The sequence below is a fragment of the Durio zibethinus genome, chromosome 3 (assembly GCF_047325235.1).
Source record: "Durio zibethinus cultivar Kanyao isolate XHJ-2024 chromosome 3, ASM4732523v1, whole genome shotgun sequence".
NCBI classification, from domain to species: Eukaryota; Viridiplantae; Streptophyta; class Magnoliopsida; order Malvales; family Malvaceae; genus Durio; species Durio zibethinus.
Window position 1 is genome coordinate 6,228,199 of NC_143164.1, and position 24,212 is coordinate 6,252,410.

The following is a 24,212-nucleotide window of genomic DNA, read 5'->3' on the forward strand; positions in this document are numbered from 1 at the left end:
GATTGAAAAAATACACTTTTAACATTTGATTGAATATTAGAATCTTGTTGAAAAAAGAAGAAAATTTATTTTTTTAAGTATACATATGTGTGATATGTAAGTGTGATTTTATATTTATGACAAATTTATTATTTTTTAAAGATGTATGATAATGATTATAGATACGATAAATGATAAATAATAATATAATTAATTTTTTTAAAATTGCAATGCATAAAGTTATATTAAAGATAAAATTAAATTAACAAATACCAAATTTTAATATAAGAACCAATTTAATTTAATAAAAATATATAAAACAATTATAATAGATAATATAATATATATATATTTATATATATAGTATATGCTAAAGGATTTTGAAATTTTTGGGGGCCAAGGCCTCTCTCACTGTAATGGTGGTGTGTGTGTGTGTGCATATATATATATATATAATATAAAACTTTAATATTATTTTAAATTCTTAATACTATTACTCTAATAAGGGAATCCAATATATATATATATATATATATGTATAACATTTTCTATATGTAATTTCTATTAAAGAAAGGACCACATAGGTAAAAAAAGTAAAATTATAAAAAGGATCAAAAAAATTTTTAAAGAAAAATTTAATAATCATTTAAATCTTATATATTTTATTTTTATAAATTAAATTTTTAAGATTTTATTTTGAATCAGTTGAACTCATAAACATTTATTTTCATCTAATTAAACTTTTAAGTATCTATTTTTTAATTAATACACAAATTTGATAAAAATAGTTAATCATTTTTTCTCCAACAAGAGTTCAATTAGTAAAAGTTGATATTTATGGATTTAATTTATTAAAAATAAGAATTTAAATAATTATTAAATTTTAATTAAAAACTTTATCGACCTTTTTGTAAAAAAAAAAAAAATCTTATAGAACAAAGAACTTGGAAAAAGGTTGTTAATGGCATTTTTTAGGCAAAGACAAAATCCCAATCCTTATTGTGACAAAAGACTAATGGGTTGGGCTATTGGGCATACTAAGCAAACCTGGCGCGGTCCTATCGTTGGGCTGGACGAGGGCATAAATCAAATCGAACATCCGAATCTGAATTTGTGCCGAAAACCCTAAGAACCAGCGTTTAGACTCCAGCATTTTGTGCGTGTTGAAATCGAAAACCCAGATATATCGTCAAGAAATCAGAGGACAGAAGGCAAAAGCAGATGTTACGGGCGAGATCCTCAATCTGTAACAGGTTTGAATCTTGTAAACTCTCTTTGTTATGCTAAAAGAAAATCAGCTAACAGTAAAACCTCAACAAAACCCCAGTAGAAACAATGACACCCCCTATAATCAGAGCTCTATTCTCACTCTCCCTCAAGAAATCTTCCCATTTCCAAAAGTCCTTTTCCTGTTACTCCATCTCTGTTCTTTTCTTTTCATCTTCTACAACCACCCAGGCACCGAAACCCTCCCTTTATGTAGCTGATCATTTTATTAAAAAACACAACTTTTCCCCTGAACTTGCCTTGAAAGTTGCATCTTCCTTAATCTATCTGAGGGATCCTGGTAAGTGTGATAGTATAATTTCATTTCTTAAAGAAAGCGGTTTCTCAAAATCCCATATTGAAGAAGCGGTCAAAAGAAGGCCTAGCCTTCTATCTCCTAGTCTTGAGAAATCCATTAAACCCAAATTCAAGATATTCCGGGACATAGGATTTTCGAGCAATGATGTTGCTGATATTGTATCTGGTGATCCATGGGTTTTGTCTAGAAGCGTAGATGATGGAATTGCACCTTCAATTTCAGTTTTAAAGAGTGTTGTAGGATCGAATGCCAGTGTTGTTAAGTTACTAAAAACTTCAGCTTGGTTTTTGAAATCTGATCTCCAAAAGACTATGATGCCTAATATAGAGTTCATGAGAAGTTGCGGGATTAGTTCATCGCAAATTGTTAGATATGTGTTTAGCTTTCCTAGAATTTTCTTGCATAAACCCGAGAGCATTGAGCAGTTTGTTCAAAGGGCTGACGACATGGGATTTAATAGAAACTCAACTATGTTTCTTGCTGCTATTAGGATGTTGAGTTCAATGAGTGAAGAGAATTGGGAACTCAAGCTGAAGCTTTTTAGGAGTTTGGGGTTTTCTGAAGAGGATATCATGTCCACTTTTAGGAGGACACCTCAGGTGTTCGCTGTATCAGAAAGGAAGATTAAGGAGGTCACAGAGTTTTTGCTTAGCAGAAAGAATATAGATATTTCTTTTATAATAAACCACCCGACGGTGCTTTTTTTTAGCATTGAGCATAGGTTGAAGCCTCGGCTACCGGTCTTTGAGATTCTAGAAAGAAAGAATTTGCTAAGCCGGAAAGTTCGTTTGAACACACTTTTTATGATGTCTGAAAAGCGGTTCAGAGAGAAATATGTTCGTCCTTATTTAAGAGAGCTCGAGAAAGTAGCCATGGCTATAGTGGGCATATAATTGTTGATCAATATTACATATTCAAATGAATTCATAGGCAGAACCCTTATTCGCTGATGCTGAAATATTCTTAACAAGGAAATTGCAGGAATCTATCTGTTAATCAAATAGGATAGCAGCATAAATATATTTAAGATTGTTTTGAATAGAAAAGCATCAAAGACTGTACCGAGTTTAACATGTATCAGATGTTATTATATGATTGTAACCTCTGCATAATTGATGTTGTTTTGGTTAACGCTTAACAGAGGACTATATTTCCTCATGCATTCCTAGTTTAGCTTGCTGTCCATGTCCTTGCTCAAAGTGTATCTTGAACAGCAAAGTTGTATTTCATTATCTTCTAACCATGAACTGTTTTTGAACTGTTTTTGAAATGTGATAACTAACATGCTAGGCTTACGGTTGGAACAAGGATGGCAACAATAGTTATAACATCACATAGGAGTGGCAAATTGCCCACGGCATTTGTATATAAAACAGCATAAGTAAAATGAATTAGGCGTAGGAGGCTGCTTCATCCATCCTCCATTCTTCCCAAACATAGCATGAAAGTTCATGTAACTTACACACGTTGTTATTGTTTTGATTTATGATCCTGGAATTTCAGACCAGTTACATCACAATCTATCTATGTACAAAACAAGCCCACCATAACATTTGATGCAATGTGATTTAATCACGGGTCATAGTGGACAAAGAAATATGCATTTGGATGTTGATGTACAGGTAAATAATGTAAACAAAGATTATTGAATTTGATGTAAATAAATTTATCTTACTCTAACCTTCAAATTTACACAATTATATACAAAAATATTAAAACAAGAGAGCAAGAAAACACATCCAAATGTAATTATTATAGATCAAAAGGAGTTCTTTTCAAGAATATAACTCCTAACCTTGAGCAATTCCCTGACAGCGTCCCCGTATACTCCACTCCCGTAAGCCTCCAAAGCCAAACCAGCATCCTCGACGTCAGCTTCCTTGCCAGTGTGGGCTCCATCTTTCACAGCCCTCACCACGACCAACGTGGCACCCAACCTAGGCTCATGCCTCGTCCTCATCCTCACACTGGGGACCACCGTCCTCCCTCTCCCCTCCTCAACCTCATCCATCACCTCACTCTGCCGCGCCTTTCTCCACTCCTTCAACCATTGTTTCTCCACCACCACCACCCCTTCCCCTTCCCTGTCCGTTAAAACCAGCTCTTCCATTCCGTTATGATCTCTGACGACTTCTCGTAACAAGAAATGCCTAATGGACGCCGAGATCAACGCGCTTATCGTCCACATCACGCGCGTCTTCAACCCACCCGTGAATTCTACTTCGTACTTTCCATTATTACTATTTCCCACACCAAACGCGAAAATCACGCAGGTTGTCAACGTTTCGCCAAACTCAGCCCTCCACTTAACGACCATGCCTTTCTCTAAGTGAAGATCAACGGCGGGTAGTTCCACGTGGAGTTTCCTGATTCGTTGGAACCGAGAGAGGATTTGGGCCGGGTAAGTGAGCGTCCGCTTCGGGAGTTGGGCCAGGGTAGGATTGGGAAAGATGAGGTAAAGGAAGGACTTGAGGTTGGTGAGGAACAGCGAGTCGGAGTATGATTCGGACGAGATGACGCGGTCTATCTTTAAGAGGAGCGACTCGGTTTGCTGAACGAGTGAGTTGAATCGCTTGGAGATTGAAGGCAACGTATCAGGGTTTTGACGTCGGAGACTGAGCTGAAGATCAGGAGGATCAGAGAATCCGGTAGCCGATCGAAGCCGTCCATTTTTTGTTTTTATTCTTGTGGTTTTCAAGCTTCGAACTTCGAAGTGTTTTTAGGCTCTAAAGATAATAAAAGAAAAATGAAGGTTAAATACCAAAGATTTCTTAAAAATTTTAGTGAAAAATAGAATTAAGTATAATTTTTTATTACATTTTTTTAATTCTCAAAATTAATTAAAGATTTTAATTGTTTTATAATTTAAATTATCTTATAAAAATCTAACTAAAATAACAAAATATTAGTTATTATTTGTTATATATTTACTTTTACTATTAAATAATTTTTTTTAAATAAAGAAGATGGTAGTTTGTGAATAGGAAAAAAGATTATAAGATTATAAATCTTGATATTTGATTTTTAGATTTGTTAAAATAATTGGAAGAACAAATTAAGTTAAAATCTGGATTTATTAAATATTAAATGTTAATATTATTTATTTTAATTAAATTTTTTATTAAGTTTAAAAGTGGTTTAATATTTAATGTATTGACATTTTATAAGTATTATATACTATCAAATAATTATATGATTGTACTTTGTTAATGAATAAAATAAAAAATAGTTAATTCTTTAAAATAAATATTAATAAATTACATTATAATTTCATTTATATTTATTTTTAAGAATATAATTATTTTTTATTTTATTCATTAATGAAATTATCGTTTGATTGATTGATAATTTATAATATTTATATAATGTATAATATTTATATATTATCAATTTATCAAATATTAATTTTTTATATATAATTATTATTATTAAAAATAATTAATTATAATTTTATTTATTCATAATAAAAAATAATTTTTTTATTTTATTTTTTTACTAAAATTGGAAGTTACATTTGAATGCTAAAAGTAAAAATAAGGAGACATTAAGGAGGTGTGTAGCCTAAAATGTATGTTTGACCCTGGACCTGTGAAGCGTGGCCCCCTAATTCATGTTGGCAGGTAATGCGTCACATCAGATCATATGGCGGAGTGGTATTGATTTCCTATTTCAAAGTTCAATTAACATTCAATATAAAAACTTTATTAATTACACATTGGCCTGAGGGTATTTAAAAACAATATTTGGCTTAGAAATTTCTGAAATAATGACCAAATCAGTCCTTTGCTTTATTATTGAAGTGGCAATATCTGAAAATATAATCCAAAAAAGGATTGCGTTTGGAAATTTTATTTGAATTTAAAGTAGAATATATATTTTCCAAATAATGTACACCCATTTTGATGATTTGGTACCAATGAATATTAATAAACTTTAGCAATACAAGTGGAAGTATTATTTTTTTTTATTAAATGATTTTAATAAATGCTGCCAAAATAATTAATAAAATGTTTTTTAAATTTTTTAGATTATAATTAGAATTCAAAACTTTTAAAATTTGATTTCAATATCATTTAATAAATTATTTTTATCTATTCTTTATTTTCAAGTATACCGTTGAAATAAAAAAAAATTTAAAGGTTACCCACCAAGTGGTTAAGAATGTCCAATCAAAAAAATATTGCTTGGCCAAATTTGTCTAGAGATATAGAAGATATTTTATATGGTAGATGCTATCTTATGGGTTAGTTTAAGAGCTTAAGTCCGAATCTTACACTATGAAGATCATTAAAATTTAAACAATCATAACTTTTGACTAGGTCGTTTGGCAAAATTCATTTAAACGAAGTACTTTTCTTCCAAAAATCTTTTCATGAAAAGCATAAGAGTTTGAAGAGACTTGGGCTTTTTACCACGAGTAAAACTTCTATTTAGAGAAGATAATTTAATTTTCGATAAATTTTAATTTGATTTAATTTTTTAAAATTAATTATCTTTAAATTAAATATTAAGTTGGATAATATAAAAAAATTTTAAAATCGAATCAAGATCATATTTTAGATAAATTTAATCTTATTCAATTTGATATATAAAAATTATTTTAATTAATTATTTAATTTTATATTTATTTATATATATTTAATTTTATATTTATATTAAAAATAATATTTTATATTTAAAAAATAATATTTTATTAATTTCGAATCGAAATAATTTTATATAATATCAAATTCGAATATAAAAAAATTATCGAATCAGATCAAATTCAAATTTTATATATATAAAATAAGATAAAATTTAAGATAAATAAAACTCGTTCCAACTCAATCAATTATCATCGCTACTTCTATTGTCGCTAAAGATCACTTTTAAATTTAAAAAGGGAGTTGAAGAATTTGCGACAAAAGAATAGTTTAATGAACTTCCGTTGTTCCAAAAGAAAAAAAAAATTCCTTAGCAACAGGAAAATGCATGTACTGTTGAAGAATTATGTTATTAACTAGTTTGTGATCCGTGCACCGCACGGATCAAATTTATTTATTAATTAAAATATTTTAAATTTATTATTTCAAATAAATTAAAAAAATTATATTAAAAAATCTATTAACCATTAAACATTAATTCATCATAAAATATCTATATAATAGATAGACAAAAAAATTACTTTGGATCTAAAAGAAATTTTTTGAAAATATAATTGATTTTCACTTTTAATTTTACATGATTCCAAAACTAATAATTAATGAAAGAGACCTACTCAAATTACAAAAATATATAAAAATTTATTTAAGTTACAAAACAATAAAAAATAATCTAAATATTCATGAATTGAAAAATATTTATTGACTAAGCAAAATTTATTATCATTATCTTTACGAAAAATAATATTTTGTAACTTAATATTCATACGCATAATTCATGTTATCATTTTTTTTTTACTTGAAAAAAAATACATTAATATAAAAGTTAAAAAGATAAATATTTTTAAATTTTAAATAAAGTACTAATAATAATTATTATTCTATTTACTCTATTTTTGTTTTTCACTTTTCATTTAATAAAATATTATAATAAACATAACCTTGCATGCTAAAGACTATTATCTAAAAGTTTCATATGTCCACAAAATAATTAGTAAGATTAATGATTAACCAATTATTTGACACCTAAGTAGGATCTTTGCATAGAGTAAGATTTTTACAAAGTTAAACTCAATACATAATACAAAAAATCTAACGAATGAAATACATATATATTATCTATAAATTATATAAAATCAATTTCTTTATTCAATTATTTTTTTTCTTGGCACAACAAAAAAAAAAAATACCTCTAAATTTTGTTTTAGTATTTGAAACTATGATCTTGATAAAAAAAAAAAAAGTAATTACAATAATTAGAGAATGTGAAGCAAATAAAAAAAGAGTTAAAAATAAACAATAATATTAGAAAATAAAATTAACTCAAAAAGGAGTTGGCATATCTTAACTTAATTGTAATATTGATCAAACCATTAAAAAAAATTAAGAAATTTGCATTAAAAAAAGAATTTGAATAAAATTAATATACTTGTAGGATTATTAGATGTGAAAATACATACTTCATATTTAACCTATAATCAATGCAAGTTCAATTGAGGAAATATTAAAAGATTTTGAAAGTATAAAGGATATAATAAATGATTTTAATTTGTTTGTATTGTTTTAAAAAATACCAAATATTAAAAGATTATGAGGAAATCTATGAATATATTGAAATTTTCAAATTTAAAAGAGATATATGTATGCTATTAGAAAATTTTATTTGAAAAGAAATATATCTAAATTATATTTAATTTTGTATGCTTTACATATAATTAATCCAAATATTTAAATTACTATACATACGAAAAAGTCAAAAAATTAGTAAAACTATAATGATTTAATAAAAAAAATATTTGATATTTAAAAGTTAGCATTTGAATTTTGGATTTGATATATATTGATGATAAGAGTTAGTTGAGATTTTTTGTTATTTAAATTAAGTTAAAGTTTATATAAAATTGAAATATTGGATAAACTTAATTTTTAAAATTTTAAAACTATTTGATAAATAATTAAAATTAAAGAAATTCCGTATGTATGGATTGTACATATAAGTGATTATGCAAAAATGCTTATTTGGTTGTATATTTAAAATTATTTTATATGTCATCAAGATAGATTATACACATAAGATTACATGTGAGCAAATCTTATAAGATATTCTTGTATGTTTAATATAATATTTTACATGATTGATTTTTCATTTAAATCTTGATAAACTTTAATCCATAAATATATTTAAATAATAATTTTATTTTATAAATAATATTTAATCAGATAATAATATTTAAAATTTGATATTTTATGCCTTTATCATCCAAAAAAATATTTAATTAGATAATTACTTGATAACTGTAGACTTAAGAAATTTCATTGAAGTGACCAACATGCTTATTAGAGTTTAAAAGTTATCTAATATAGATTTTCTTCTTAATGTTATTTAGTTGTGTACTGTAATTTTATCTACATAAATAAATGAAACAAATTTATTGAGTTTATTTTCTTATTTGTTTTTAAATTATAATAAAAAAATATTAGCTTAAGTGGGTTCTAATTAAATTTATTATGAATTAAGAAATGGAAAAAATGTTACAGTTGATTTAAAAGAAATCCTACCTGATAAAGTGAATAGTATATTTATTGAAATAGTACCTATCATCAGAAAAAAAACATGTTAGTTCTTATAGCAAGAATAGACTAGTAAAAAGAGAGATTAATTTAATAGTAAAAAAATGTGTTTAGCTTATATGCTTTGTGTGATATTAGGAAAGCTATAGAACTAAAAACTAGCAACAATGAAAACTTTTTTAAAGTTGTTATGGTATTTATATATATATATATATATATATATTTTTTTTTTTTCATATTTTTTTAAAATATTAATATTAAAAGTCTATGACAAATAGTGATTTAAATTTAAAATTTATTTTAATTCAAATATATCTAAATCTATTTTTTAAAGCTAGTGGATTGTTTATTAAAATTATCTTTATCTATAACTAGTATATTTAAAAGTTGGAGATAATGCAATAACTATTTATAAAAAAGATTAAAGATATTAAATAATATTTTTAAAAATTTTGATAAATTTAAATAATCATGTTAAGTGTAGATAAATTGAAAAAGATAAATAACTTTAAAATTGATTTTAAAATGAGATGAAGTAATGTACAAGAGAACAAATTTCATTAGAATTTAAATTAGTTTTTAATTAAATTTTAAAATTTTAGATAATTTTAAAAATTTTAAAATATATTTTTTATAAATAATTTAAAATTAATAAATATATTATATGTCATCATAATAAAAAAATTTTAAAAATGATCTTACGTGTCAAAAAAAAAAAAAACTATCTACTTAAGCGTTCATGTCAACAAATATTATTTGATAATTATATATGTTATAGTATAATATATATGTATATATACATATATATATATGTATATATATATGTATACATATGTACATATATATGATTGAGTCATTCAAACAATCAAACAAAAAATTTAACGTGGTTTTGGCATAGTAAATATTATTGTTAATTGCTAAGTTAGTGATACACTAATACCAACTTACAGAATATTTTCTGCTTTAATTATTAGGTTTCATAATTTTATTCCATCAAAGACTACTAAAAATTTAGAAAGTATAAAACTCTAATAGACAAGCAAAGTTTGTTTTGAGATGAGAAAATTCAAGTAGGTGGTAAATATTAAAATTTTAAATACAATATTATAATATGACATGATAATGATATAAAAATAATACGATAAGATTACAGATTAAAATTAAAAAAAAAATATAATTCTAATAAGAATAAAAAATATATATTTTTATATATTTAACGTAAAATAAACACAATAAATACACACAATAATTGTTAATTCTAACTGATGATGACAGCTAGAGGGTTTCTTTTTACTTTGGGCTTTACGGAGTAGAAACATTAAAATGGGGCTTGTTGTTTGTAACCAACAAAGCGCAATATATCTCAATAAAATAGTAAACTATGTAAAGCCCACTATACCTCTAATAGATAAAGAAGCAAAGACTGAAAAAACGGGGAGCTGAGTTGGGTTTCCGAAGTATCCAACTTGGTAGCAAAGCACAACCGTACTGCACAATAGAAAACCCATTGGTCTGGCACACACTTGGGTGGAAACCCAAATCCGCTCCTGTCACTGAGAAGGTCTTGGCATCCTGCATTAATTTCTCGGTGTTGTAGCTGTCTTATTTTCGGGACTATGCTGTTGCTCTAGACTTGAATCGCTTATCAAGCAAAGAAAAATGCATGGGGAGAAAACCCTTTATTTAGCCCCTTGATTAGTTGAACCAGCAAATACCATCTAAAAATAGTTCATGATTGGATTTCAATCAACAAAAATTGTCAACCCTTTCCTCCCTCTCAGCCTCCCATTATGGTTGTCCCATGCATGTAGTTGAGCTGCCATCACCTCCCATGCAAAGTCAACGCCACCTTCAATATTCTCCTATTGCTCCTTCTCCACCCTCTTCCTGCTCCTCCTCCTCCTCCTCCTTTTGTCTTCACCGCTCCCCATCATTCTATGGAGGAGCGGGTCACGATACCTACCAACCCAAATAACCCTAACCCTCGTCAAGAAATTGTACAGGTACAACAACCTCAGCCAGCGTTTAGGCCAGGAACGTACATTGTTCAGGTCCCTAAAGATCAAATTTATCGTGTGCCCCCCCTGAAAATGCATTGATAGCTGAACCCCACCGAAACAATCAAGGTAATATTAATAATAATAATTGACGGTGTTGTTCTTGTACCCGGAGTTGGCTTCTCTCCCTCGCCATACTTGTCCTGGTGCTCGGCATGATTGCATTGTTTGTTTATATGTACCTTATAAAGCGTTAAGCCAAAGCATTTAAATCATGCCCTTGTCGATAACGTGCACATATGTCTGTAAAAAGTCAGAAATCCATACGGGAAATTAGCGGCAATTTTGTATATATGGAGCTGCTCTCCTTCTTAATTTCACAGATCATATTGCTGTATATAGTTCCCTTAATTTGACAGTAAATGTATACACTGGAAAAAAGTTACCAAAATCCATTCTTGAAACTGTCCAATTCAAAGCCAAAAGGCTAGCAAAGAAGTGGCCGAAAGTAGCAATGAGTTAGCCGCAACATCGGAGGTGATGAATGACAATTTCTATAAAGAATTTCAATCCCATAATTTGGTTTACACTTTTTTGATTTTGATCGCTTACTCTTGAGATGATCTGAGGAAACTTTTCAAGGTTCTGCTTTTGATCCTGCCGTGCGTGTTTATCTTTCTAGTCTAATCCAGCATTTTAGATTTTATTTTCTTTCTCTTTTAGTCTTTCACAACATGCACATTTTTTCCCAACATATATATTGATCATCAGAAGATTGTCATTGGCAAGTCTCAAAATTGGATTTTTGAGTTGATTGCAGGGTTGCTAATACTTAATTCGTTGATAATTTTACTTTAGCAATAATCAGTACGATTGTCAATTTTCAATCGTTACTATTGTTTTCAATTCAACATTACTTATTAGAAACGTATAATTAATTATGCTAGTTTTTTTATAGATAATTCAACCTTTAATTTTATGTTTAACAAATTAAGTTGAGCTATCAAAAGGGCAAACAATTTTATCATAAACTCGTCAGCAGCAAATAATAAATGTGTGCATTTTCTTCATTTTTTTTGTTGAGGGACTTCCAAATTATTAATTTTTTTGAACAGTAAAATTAAAGAATTTTATTAAAAAGACAGGATACAATGTTATATCTAGGTCACAAAGTCAAAGCTTATCTAAACTCCTAATTAGTATGGGAGTCAACGAAATAGTTAGCTTCCCTAAACACATGCACAAAAGAAATTTTCTGTATGCATAATGTCATTGAATTTCTTAATTATTGATTAAAATGATATTCTAAGTGTTTTAACGTATAAAAAGTTTAAATATTGATGCAAATATACTTAGAATCAACAAAAATCATATTACGTGATCATCTTTGAAACATACGCAACTCAAAATACAAGAATATTCCCTAATTACAACCTTAGTACAATACTTCAACGTTAAGTATTGTTTTCAAAAGTTACGACTTGAAATTTGTTTTTGATGATAAACGCATGCTCATTCTCTGTTAACCAAAGCCTGCATTGCTAGGGTGAGCATGACTCGTGGCAATAACTTAAACAACCCAAACAAGGTGACGAAACAAGTCCTTCCAGATTCATATTACAGCTTCATTTGCTTCAAATATACACCCTGTGAGGTGCTTCGCCGTCTAATTATATTAATACTATATATATATATATATTTTTTTTATATTTATAAAGGTGTAGGATCGATTTCTCTCTCTCTCTGATCTCTTTTAAGATTAAAAAAAAAAAGCATTACATTTGAAGCTTTTAAACAGAAACATCTCGATCTTCATCTACCAATTATCACCTTATCTAAGTCCAGGTGCCCGTATGTATATTTTATATAATAGTAAAGATAAACTACTTTAAATAAAGGTGGGAACCTGTTCGCTCATAATAGATCAATTAGGAAATGGTAGAAAAGGGGCCGCCCGACCCCCTCGCTCGTTTAAATAAGTCCAAAATACAACTAAAATATGGTAAGCTGATTCAAATTCAATGCCAGTTTCTATGCACATTGGCTTCTCTCTTTTTAAGACTTTGAGACCAAGTTCAAAAACCTAATGCTTTTTTTTTTTTTTTAATTAAAATCTGGGATTTTTGAGTTTATTTGGTTCCAGCCTATATGGTCAAAGCAAAATTTTAAGTTGCCTTTCATTCTGTGATTGGTCATTGGTGTCCTTTTCTGTCAGAAGGGTGGGGGGGGGGGGGTAATCATTTTACAGTAATGATGATGGGTAAGATCCAAGCAACAACCTGATATGCGAACACCTGATAAATTTGTTCCCTCTAGCAAGGTCACCTGGTTCACATGGGAATCATATTATTATATCTCCAATGTTAAATCATCATCCTCCCAAAATTGACCAAATCCGGACGAAGAAAAACTCGATTATTCATATCCGAATGCAGCCCCTTTGCTCGATCGGCCCTCGATGCGGGGACCATCCGCCCACGGCGACACGTCTATGAAAGAATCCATTATTCCAGTATCTCCCCAAAACAAAATAAATAAATAAATAAATAAATAAATAATAATGCTACAGGCTTAGGACCATTTTCTAGAGAGCACTCACATCTCAAAACCAGATGCCTGTTATAATTTTATTTAAGGTATTAAACAGAGAAGAAGAATGGGGTTGTCCCTTTTTTAATTATGGGAATGGGATTCAACGGTTCCAAATCATGGGTTTGAGGCTGTAAGCCTGTAACTCTGGCAACTGGCATGCAAGAGCAATTCATTAATGTGGTAAAGCTTATATATATATTTTGTTGGGAGCAGGAAGGATTCAACCTAAAAAAAAAATGTACTTAGTATTTAAATGAATTTCCTCGAAAAACCATTTTATAGATCTAACATGTTTTATTTTCGAGACACATACAACAGCTAGTCCTGAAATGATCTGAGTTGAAAGCTGTTTAATCAAATGGCATCACTAAGTGAGGGGCTTGGTTGGTTGTGGAAGGTAAGTGGCACTTTTCCTCCAATAATTGGAGCTTCTGCAACTTAGTTTATTTAAGGACCCAATGATATGCTGAATCTAGTGGTACCTTTCTTTACACGTACGAAGAGCCAGGGGGAGAGATTTCATGGCTTGAAGTTGAAAGCATATGTTGGATGTCCCCATTAAATATATCAAGCACTTCAAGTGGGCTCCTCTTCAACTATGGATTCCACTTCACCTAGTAGTGGGCATCCTTTTCACCACCTAACCTTGTGAAAAATATAACCATTAAATATAAAAATTAGATCCATTATAAAAACAACTTTAAGATTCCTTTTAGTCTTTTGAGGTGGGCTCTCTCAAATCCAAGTGCCCAATGGTGTAGGTCTTTACTTCTGTTCGTGAGCAATGGCCTTCTTTCCCACTTCTTAACTCCCTAAAATCTTAAACATACACAGATCTCCTCTCCTTTTTTTTTTTTTTTTTGTGTTTCAAGGTTCATTTATATATGGTCCATCAACCAATTAGCCTATGTTTATGGTTTAAAAGCAAAAACTCTCAGCTTTTATCTGTGCTTTAACATATCTGCTTAAAGATATAACAATTGTATGTTATACATCTCATTGTACCCTGTAATGGTGACAATTCTGCTAGCTTAATTTTTTGTTTTATTTTTTTAATAATTGCCAGTGTTATTATTAGTTTGTTGTCCAACACAAGGGTTTTAAGATATATAATATTCATGACAGGTGGCTGCAGTAATATTATATGGGGTTGGAGGTTAGAAGCTTTGGGATGTCAGAATATATATTAATTAATTTAACTTAAACATCGGATTTATTATTTTCAACAATTACAAGCATATGCTTAATTATTACTGTGAAAATGTGGATAAGATTGTTACCAGATGAATCTACTATCGTCATTTGGAATCTGTTATTCTGAAACATGACAAAGTACAGGATAGATATATTGGCCAGGGAGATAAAGATTTTTCCATAGGTATTATCACCTCATGATTGAGGTTTGAATTAATGCTTTGAGTAGTTGTGCTTAATATCCAATTATTGGCTAGATAATGGATAGGTGAAACTTGGATAAAAAGGTTAAATCGGATTAAAATTAGTAATATTCAAACAAGAAGCAATTGCCTTTTTCATCAAGTTTTCAATAGGCCCATCAAAGTTATGTTTGTTTGTGGTCATTTTACCATCAATCTATGTGATCATTCATCAAGGGGTCCCATAATTTAGAATCCAACTAAGTCACAAATGAGAATAATTACAAAGATCGGTGCAATATGTACAATTTGTCATAAAAATTACAATTGCTTTGTATATAAAGATAAATTCCTTCCAAAAATGGGAAAAATTTTGCACATGAAACTGAGAAAAAGATTTGAGGTTCTTTTAAAATTCCACAAGTTGAAAATATATATGTGTATATATATAAATATATAATTTGCATGGTGTTTTCTCTGCCAAAAAAGGAAAAATATCCCTCCTGAAGAAAATGAGTAGAGCCATTGATTGATGCATGTTTTGAACTATGTAGTCTACATATTAGAAGAGTGTAAACATCAACCACTTGGATACATTATTTATCAGTCATCAGACAACTGATGGTTTTTTTTTTTGGCATATAAGAGATCATAATTTAAGAATAAGATAAGAAGTTAATTAATGCAGATTTATTGAGATTCGAATTTTAGACCTATTAAATATTATATTTTAAGAGTAAATTCATAAATTAATTGAACTAAATTTGGAATTCAAACTTGATAGGTCTTTATCAAGGTGCTTATAAAAAGTTCCTTGGATTCTTTACTCAATTATAAGCCTAAATATTCAAACCTTAATATAAGAAAATATACGTGATTAATGTCTCTTTAGAGCAATTTTTGTCTGGCCCTGTCAAGGTATCTTTTACAACTGTTAAGAGATGCTCTCTCCATTATTTTGAGTAATCAAACATGGGTTCTAATTGATGTGGAACTCCAACTTCAAAAACATTTCACCTTTGATGAGTTTGACTCCATATTATACATATTTTTGCACAAAGTCCATTCCATTTCTTGGTGTGATTGTAGTAAAATACACAATAAATTAGTAACAGACTGTTTCAGGTCTTGCAACATAGCCTGGAAAGTGGTCCCCAAGGGAATGCATAAAACTAGTATAATAATTTCACGAATTATTGGATTCTCAATATTGCTTGAACTTCTTCAGGAAAGCCCCAAATGTTCAAACTGAAATAAGTTTTGTGTTTACCATTCATTCTCCAAAGATTGGTAATCTCTCTCTTTCTTTATCACAAAACATGCCCACGATCATGTGCCTGGAACCTTACTATGAGCTATGAGTCTAGCGAATGCCCCACAAAATAGGTTTGATATAACAGGATGTCTACAAAATGAAGCTGACAGTTCTAAAATTTACTGATTCAACTGATGATTAATAGTGGCAAGTCCCATGCATATGCAAATTCATCTGTTAATTAGCTATTTACAATTAAACAACTTTCTTTAATAGTGTGTGTATATATATATATATATATATATATAGTAACCTTATTTTATTGTCCATAATAAGTCTCCAATAATAGGATTTTCCCTTATACAAGGAGGGATTAATTTCCTAAGCACTTAAATCTAAGAAATGACATGTGTTAATGTTACATTGGTCAAGGTTTTCTTTTTAGGTACTTTTTTTTTCCTTCTAGTGAAATGTTATAAATGTAGCACAGCTGTCAACAAGGTTTTGTTTTACACATAAGGCAGAGATTTTGTAATTTTGAAGTTTCATGTTCAAATCCCATGTGTGGGTTTTGATCCATCTTTATGTTATATTTGTTTATTTATATGTGGATTTGTTAAATGATTTATTTGTTTGATTTAATTTAATAATTTTTTATATTAATATAATATTTTATTACAATTATAACTTCATCTGAAACATAAATGAAGCTGAGTTCATAATAGGCAATCTTCTTTGTTTTGGAAGGAAAGATAAAAAAAAATAAAGTTGCCTCGATAATTTCCCACAATATACATAGCTTTCTAAGCTTATAACCTTTTTATTATACTTGATTGTTTTTTACAGAAGGGAAAATAGCCAATGGATTTGTAGCTTCTGAATGTTTGTTTGCTGCAGATCAAAATCTGGCATCAGGGTGAATTTTTTTATAAGAACTGCCTCAGGTTCGCCAATTATAAACAACGTAAACTGCTTGCATTAATCTTTTATTATATATTTGTCTAGCAGTTCCAACTGGCCAGGCCAAATGCAGGTGACTGCGTCCACACGTGGTTGCATCATGAAACATATACCATTCTTATTCGTTTTTGTTGGGGTCAAGATGTCCAAGAATATCTCATCAACAAATGGCTATGGAAATAAGAGAGAGAGAGAGAGAGAGAGAGAGAGAGAGAGAGAGAGTTCAAAGAATTTCCAAAATTATGGATTTCTTCTTTTTTTTTTTTTTTCTCATTTTTATCAATTATAGCCTCTGAACATGGTAGCTAATTACAATTAGAAATTCTTTCTAAACGAGAAAATTACATAATTCAATATTCCCACACTTTAATCAGATATTTAGGGTGGGATTCGAATATCTTGTGTATGTCTAAGCACATTTAGCAAATTATGGTGCTCCTTGTGACAATTTTTTCCAGTCCACCAAACGCCGCAAAAACTCCTTTACCTGTAAAATTATAGTAAGAAAAAGAAAAAAATTATGTTGGTCCAAAATGTTTGAAAATAACAAACAAATGTTATAAGAATAATTGGAAATTGCATGCAAAGATTAGTAATCTTGCTTGCCTCAGATGGCTCTTGGAGAGAATAGGAAGCATTTGTTTCCTTGGGTACTTTGGAAACAAGAATCCCAAACCCTTGTCCTCTATCACGTAAAACCTGGTCATAAGGCCAGGCAAAATTTGTGTTGAGCAGAACAAACTAAATTTTTCAGAAGTAGATTTTTATACAACTTGTTCTAATTAATTATTAGATACCTTAAATGCGTCTTCATCGGTTCGATCGTCGCCAATGTAGACTGGTAAAACATCATTTGAATTGGCATATCCTAAAGAAATAGAAATTAACAAAATGTAAAATTAATACTATTAGTAGTAATAAAATAATTAGAATAATAGCATATAACTGGTTTGGAATTGAATACCAACACTTGATAATCTTTTCTTCTATCTACAACCTTCTTTGTACCAAAAAAATAATTAGAAATATAGAAATTCAGTAAATAATTAATCACCTAGTGCTTCCAACAAAAATTCAAGGGCTCTTCCTTTGTCCCATTTGATGGTCGGACGAATCTCCAATACCTGCTTGAATCAAATTAAAAAGATGGTTTATTAACCAAATTGTCTTTATCTAGGAAAAAACAAAATAATGTAACTTTTTTTTCTTCTTTAAGAAAAATTTTATTATCCATGAAAAATGGGGAAAAGGGAAAAAAAAAATAGAGAGAGGAATTAAACCTTTCTCCCTTGAGTTAGTTTAAGCTTAGGGTACTCGTTGAGAACTGATCTAACTTGCTCAGCTAATGCAGCCCAACTCTGCCAAAAGACAAAGGAAATAGTTATGAAATCGTTGATATTTCCGAATACAGCAGGAAAAAAAAAGAGAAAAGTGGGTTTGAATTGTACATTCTCATCAACACAGCGAAAGTGTACGGAGACACAAAACTTGTTATTTTCCACCTTCGCTCCAGGAATGGATTTTGTTTTCTCTCCCAAGGCTTTGTAGACCTGAAAGTTTTTTTTTTTTTTTTAAAAGTTCAAAATTTTGATATTTCCCGAAAGTTTCTTTTTTACTTTGTGAAATCAGATGGTGGGAGACAACAAACCTCATCAATCATGGGCAAGAATTCACTGGCAGGCTGGAAGAGAACTCCCTGGTTACCCTGAATAACACAATAGTTGACAGTAAAAAAGTTAGAAGCAGGCAAGCAGCAAAGGAAAGAAAAACAAAACAAAGAAAGAAAAAAAAAGGAGGGGGGGTATTACCGATGAAGGAAAAGGGAAAAGAAAAAAACAAAAGAGTACAGTAGATTAAATTGCTGAAGTACACTGATGTTCTTACTTTCTTGTTTTTGCAACGTTTAGATGGTCCCTTGATGTCCATACCATGGCTACCAGCATAATAGAGGTCAGCTAATTTGACAAAGCTGTAAACCTGTTGAATCTCATGATGAATATCAATCAACGTTTTTTACTTCAAAAGACAAAAAAATGTATTAATCCAATCTCGTTCAATGATTAGGTTGAATCCTGACAACTCAACACCAAAAAAAAAAAAGTATTAATTGTAACATGAGAGTAAGTTTCGAGAAAAATGTACCTTGTCTCTGCACCTTCCGGTCACTATTGCTGTTGGAAAATATCTTGCGACGTCTCTTACTGCCGCTCTCATCTGATTATAGATAATGAATTAGTAGGAGTTTTGAGTAACTCAGAGGCAGCTGATGATCAGCAGTGGTGGAGTAAGAACAAACCTCTGTTGGCATGAAAGCTTGATCCGGGTCTTCGACGATTGGAGACAGTGTACCATCGTAATCAAGAAACATCACAATCTGTTTTCCTTTTGAAACAGCCACTATTTGCTCGAACATGCTCAAAGCTGAGGGATGATGAACCTGTTTCAGCAGTAGACCAAAAAAAGGCCATTAATGCCAATTAGAACGATACAAAAACAACAGTTGAAGAACCGGGAAGCAATAAATATTGATGGAGAAATGGAACCTACAATCCAGGCACTTTTCTCATCAGTTTCAGGTAAGGAACCCGTAGACTTGACTCGTGTAGGTGAAGAAGCTCTCATAGAATCTACCCAGACATTGATTTTAGCTCCTCCTTTCTCAGTTTCAAACCTCTTCACCAATAGCATCTTAAGGTCTTGTGGTAAAAAGGGCTTTGCCACCGGCAGAGATGATGGAGGCAACACATTCCTAACCCCACGCGATTTCACATCAAGAACCATCACATTTTGTTGGTTAGTCATTCTTCTTGCTTATCCTCTGCATAATTTCAAAACCCGAAATAAAAAATTAGACCTAAGCAGGCAAAAACATTAAAATCTTATGCATGTATTAATTGTCAATGAAACTAGCCTCGATAACTGTACAGATAAAGAAAGAAACAAAGGAAGCAATGTGAGATCTTAGGACTGGAAAAACAGCAATGGGTAGGTTTTTAAATAAGCAAAGACAGAGAGAGCTATGCAGAGAAAAAAAACTAAAAGGAAAAGGTGAAAATCACAGAGACGCACTAACATAACACTCAAACAAGTCGCAGAAAAAAACTGGGGTGGTCTATTCAATTTTAAATTTTGGTTTCACGGCACTAAACGACGAAACAGCCATAACTTTCCTGGCCACCTATACTTTTCGTCCTCCACAATCACCGCGAAGGAAAAGATTTACATCTATAGATAAAATTTATGAAATTTTTTATCAAAAATAAATAAATCAAAATTAAAATTAATAAATTAAAAGATCTCATCACTTAAATTAAGTATGTAAAATTAAAAAAAATTTAATAAAATTTGATATATTTATTAAATAGATATTTTTAATAAAAATATTGATAGAATTTTTATCGTTAAATAAATATCGATTAAATTTAAATTATAAATAATATTTTTAATAAGATTTTTATATATTATTAATGTACACATCAAACTCTATCAATCTATCTATTTGAATTTTTTATTAAAATTTTTATAAACACCCGATTTTGTTCAGAGTTTAAAATTCGTTTTTATTTTATTTATAGTTTATTTATATTTTCAATTTAATAAAATAATATTTTACCATGAGAAAAATGAATATTGTTAGAATTAGAGTTGGATTCAATCTGTAGAGGATAAATTCTAATTTCATGATAATACAAAACTCTTATCAAAGATGGAATCATAGTTAATTAAAAACTCCTCTAAGTGTTCTTATAAATTAACTTACGAATCAACACAAGAAATCAGTAGTGAAATAGAAAAAATACTTAGAAAAAAATGATAATCAGAGAGAAAAAAAAAGAAGTCGAAAATGGGATAATTTTTTAAAATTCGATTTTGGGTTGATTGTTGGATTTTGGAGTGCTTTTAAGAGTTTTTTTAATTGGAGATTCTAATTTAGGTTGATTTGAAAAGTCAAAATTAGTTTGAAAAATTGTAGAAATTTTTTTAAAGATTTTTTTTTGGAATATTCTGGGAATCCAGAATCCGATTGAAAATTTTGGCCAAGTTTAAGTTTTCTGGTAAGATTCTGGTGAGAAATCGACTTTTTGATGACCAACCTAGATTCCGGTGATCCAACCCAAAAGTCGATTGAAGTCTTTCTGGCACATTCCCAGTTCTTGGTGTTGTTTCCCATAATTCAATAAAGGATTCAATCAACATTTATATTTTTTAGAGAAAAAAGAAAAAAAAAGGCTAAAAAGAAAGAAAGGAAAAATAAAATCTGAAAAAAAAAATTTTTGGGCTTTTATATTACACAAGAAACAACGTTGTTTTAGCAATAAAGCCTTCAAAATCCGCATGCCACCTTGAACACTCAACCCGATCTATAGCGCTTTGACTTGGGATCCATCTTTTTTAAGCTGCTATGGAGCTGAACCGCTAGTCAGCTAAGCTATGCCTATAAAATTGTCCTTTATGTTGGAGTTGAATTAGTGCCATAACCGAGTCGAGCTGGTCCTTTTGTTTTATTTTTTTTAATGATTTTTATTTATTTTTATTTTATGTTATTATTTTCTTTATTCATTTTTTTGGAATATTTTTGCATTATTAAATTTTTAGGAAAACTATAAAAAAATTAAAATTAAAATTTGAAAAATAAATGATAATTATCCAATGATGAAATTTTTAAAAATTAAAAATGGCTAATTTGTATAAAATTTTTAGGTGATAATTTTTTTTCTAAATTCAACCTAAATAGTGGAAGAATTTAGATGAGAATTAAAAAAAAATAGTTATCATATTATTTTTCTAAGGATTAGGAAGCAAGTGATGAATAAATAGAAGAAACATATTTATAAATAGATCCAAATAGTAAAAAATTTAGAAATAAAACTTGCAAAATAGAAATAAATTTTGATAATGAAATTCTTAGTAATCACAAATGGATGATTATCTAAGATACTTTTAAGTGAGAAAATATTTTTAATTTTGACCAAAATGGTGGAAGAATTAAATATATTTTCAATAAAAATAAAAATAAAAAATGATTAAATCTCTTTTCGACGACGGAACCTCCTTAAGAAAATAAATAAAACTCTTAAATACTCTTTAGATGAGAAAGAATTTTTAGATATTCTTTCAGATTGATAATGAAATCTTAGAAACTATTTCCAATATTTAAACATTAAAATAAAGGCCATTGAACCAAGATGATTGCTAGAATAATTTAAAATTAAATGGTATCGTCCTTTGGATGGGCATGTGGGGGTGCTATAATCTTTTCTATATGTAACTGAACTCCAAATCTAGTTCTATTAAGAAGGTCAGAACCTATTCTTTAGAGACCCTTAGTCAAGCTTAGGAGCTTTTTAAAAGGATAGATTTATTAGGTAACCAATCACACATAGAAAAAAGATTAGTGGAGACTCCTCTTGTTAAGTCTAGCTATAGATTTTCGGATCTATATGTTATGACAATTTAGCGACTCTACTAAGGACTCTGAGAGTCAAGTCATTAATTAATTTTGTGTTATCCTAATTTTTGGTTTGCTTGGTTTTAAATTATTTATTTTTTTATTCTTTGACTTGGCTTGAGAAAATTATGAATTAAGATATATGTATTCTTTCACACACACACACACTATCACATGTATATGCATCACATGAGCTCTATTAGTAGGCTTTATCCTTCTTAGAAGAGAGTAAAGTACCCATGCTCTCGTGAGATGATAATCTCCGTAATGGCTGATGAAATACTCTAATTTAAATTGAATCCTTTTTGTTTGTTGCCTATAAGGGGTAGGGATTAGAGTGTTTTACTAGTTTGTGATGGATAATGATATGAAAATAATTTGGGAACCTTTAGATTTAACCCAAACCACATGTAGTAAAACATAAGAAACCAACATTAGGTTAGAGCCTATCTATCTATTATTAGAATGTAACCTTAGTTAAGACATATGAGTGGACCTTTTGAGCTTCATTTTTGTCAATCTTCATGACAAATGTTATTTGATCTTTATTTATTGTTAAGTTGTTATGTGTTGTGTGTTGTATTCTAATTTAGCATCACTAACATATGTATTCATCTATGCATCATAATGTGACACGTCAGTACATGTATTTATACATTGCTATGCATACATTCATGTGTTTATGAATCATAGTTTGTTATGTCAAGTATTCAATGCATTTATACATTCTTACATATAAGATTCCTAAAAAAGTTAGTTTAAAAAGCTTTTTTGCATACATATTTAGTAACAGAGCATGCTAATTATGACATAAGGTTTAAAAATAGATCCATCGTCTAAGAATCCAGTTCAACCCATTCACCATAAGTACAACATCAAAGCCAAAGCCAAACAAATGAAACAAAAAAAAAATACAAATTGTCTAAAAAAAATAAAAAAGCCTAAGAAAAACTTGAAGGAGAGTTGAATAAAATTTTAGAAGCCCTAAACAAGTTGAATAAAGGGAAGGCTATAGAAAAAGATACTAGCCTACAAAACCATCTATCACAGGATGTTGTTGATCCTTTTTATCCTCTTAGTTATAGGCCACATTAAGCTCAGTCTACATAAGATGCACCACTACAGCAGTTCACATACCCTGTAGGGTATACATACCCTGAAATACCATTAGCTTCAAATTCAGGGCATTACCAAAGTTATGTATATTTTGCCTTTACTGAAAAGGCATAGAGCCAATCCAAGTCCCCAACTTGGATAGTTTTGAGGAAAAAAAAATAAAAAACAAAAGTGATCGAGTTGTAAGGGGACTAAATAGCTGACAAAAAAATGAATATGCTTGAAGAAAGGTTACAAGCAATGGAGAGACTTAGCTTTTATGGTTTCGTGGATGTTACTGAGCTTTGTTTAGTCCCAAATGTCATTATTCCTCGAAGTTTGAAGTATCAGAGTTTAAAAAATATGATGATACAAAGTGTCCAATGACCCACATTACCATATATTATCAAAAAATGGCTATCTATGCTAATAATGAAAAGTTGATAATACACGTATTTCAAGATAGTCTTACTGGCTCTAGTGATAGATGATATGTCTAGCTAAACAAGATCCATAATCACTACTAGAGCGAGATAGCCCGTGACTTCATCAATCAGTATCGATATATAATAGATCTAACTCATGATCATATTTTCTTGTAAAATATTAAGAAGAAGGTGATTGAATTATTTAAGGAGTATGCCCAAAGATGGAGAGACATAATTATTCAAGTTCAATCATTTTTAACTGAGAAAGAGACTAGGTGTTATTTG

General features: G+C 29.5%; 2 protein-coding genes and 1 pseudogene across 2 annotated transcripts; 1 reads left to right on the plus strand and 2 right to left on the minus strand.

Annotated features, from left to right (window-relative positions):
* The first annotated feature begins 1,078 nt into the window (after window positions 1-1,078).
* On the plus strand, window positions 1,079-2,737 carry LOC111293345 (uncharacterized). The gene has a single exon (XM_022886178.2). The coding sequence runs from the start codon at window positions 1,315-1,317 to the stop codon at window positions 2,455-2,457; it is 1,143 nt and encodes a 380-aa protein (XP_022741913.2). The 5' UTR covers window positions 1,079-1,314; the 3' UTR covers window positions 2,458-2,737.
* Window positions 2,738-3,131: 394 nt separating this feature from the next.
* On the minus strand, window positions 3,132-4,352 carry LOC111293511 (F-box protein AUF2 pseudogene; annotated as a pseudogene).
* A 12,881-nt stretch (window positions 4,353-17,233) lies between these two features.
* On the minus strand, window positions 17,234-20,051 carry LOC111301544 (putative trehalose-phosphate phosphatase D). The gene is made up of 11 exons (XM_022897317.2): window positions 19,503-20,051; window positions 19,252-19,392; window positions 19,098-19,169; window positions 18,840-18,932; window positions 18,604-18,660; window positions 18,404-18,505; window positions 18,236-18,313; window positions 18,010-18,079; window positions 17,753-17,823; window positions 17,562-17,654; window positions 17,234-17,442 (listed from the first exon to the last, which is right to left on the minus strand). Exons 1-11 carry the CDS (start codon window positions 19,755-19,757, stop codon window positions 17,383-17,385), a joined length of 1,092 nt encoding a protein of 363 aa, XP_022753052.1. The 5' UTR covers window positions 19,758-20,051; the 3' UTR covers window positions 17,234-17,382.
* Between the last annotated feature and the right edge of the window lie 4,161 nt (window positions 20,052-24,212).

Excerpts from the sequence above, each read along its gene's own strand:
- LOC111293345 (XM_022886178.2), top strand. The coding sequence starts at position 1,315 with ATGACACCCCCTATAATCAGAGCTCTATTCTCACTCTCCCTCAAGAAA.
- LOC111301544 (XM_022897317.2), bottom strand. The coding sequence starts at position 19,757 with ATGACTAACCAACAAAATGTGATGGTTCTTGATGTGAAATCGCGTGGG. Across the intron at positions 19,170-19,251 it reads AAGCTTTCATGCCAACAGAG|ATGAGAGCGGCAGTAAGAGA; the intron begins GTTTGTTCTTAC and ends ATCTATAATCAG. Across the intron at positions 17,824-18,009 it reads ATTTTTGTTGGAAGCACTAG|GATATGCCAATTCAAATGAT; the intron begins GTGATTAATTAT and ends CTATTTCTTTAG.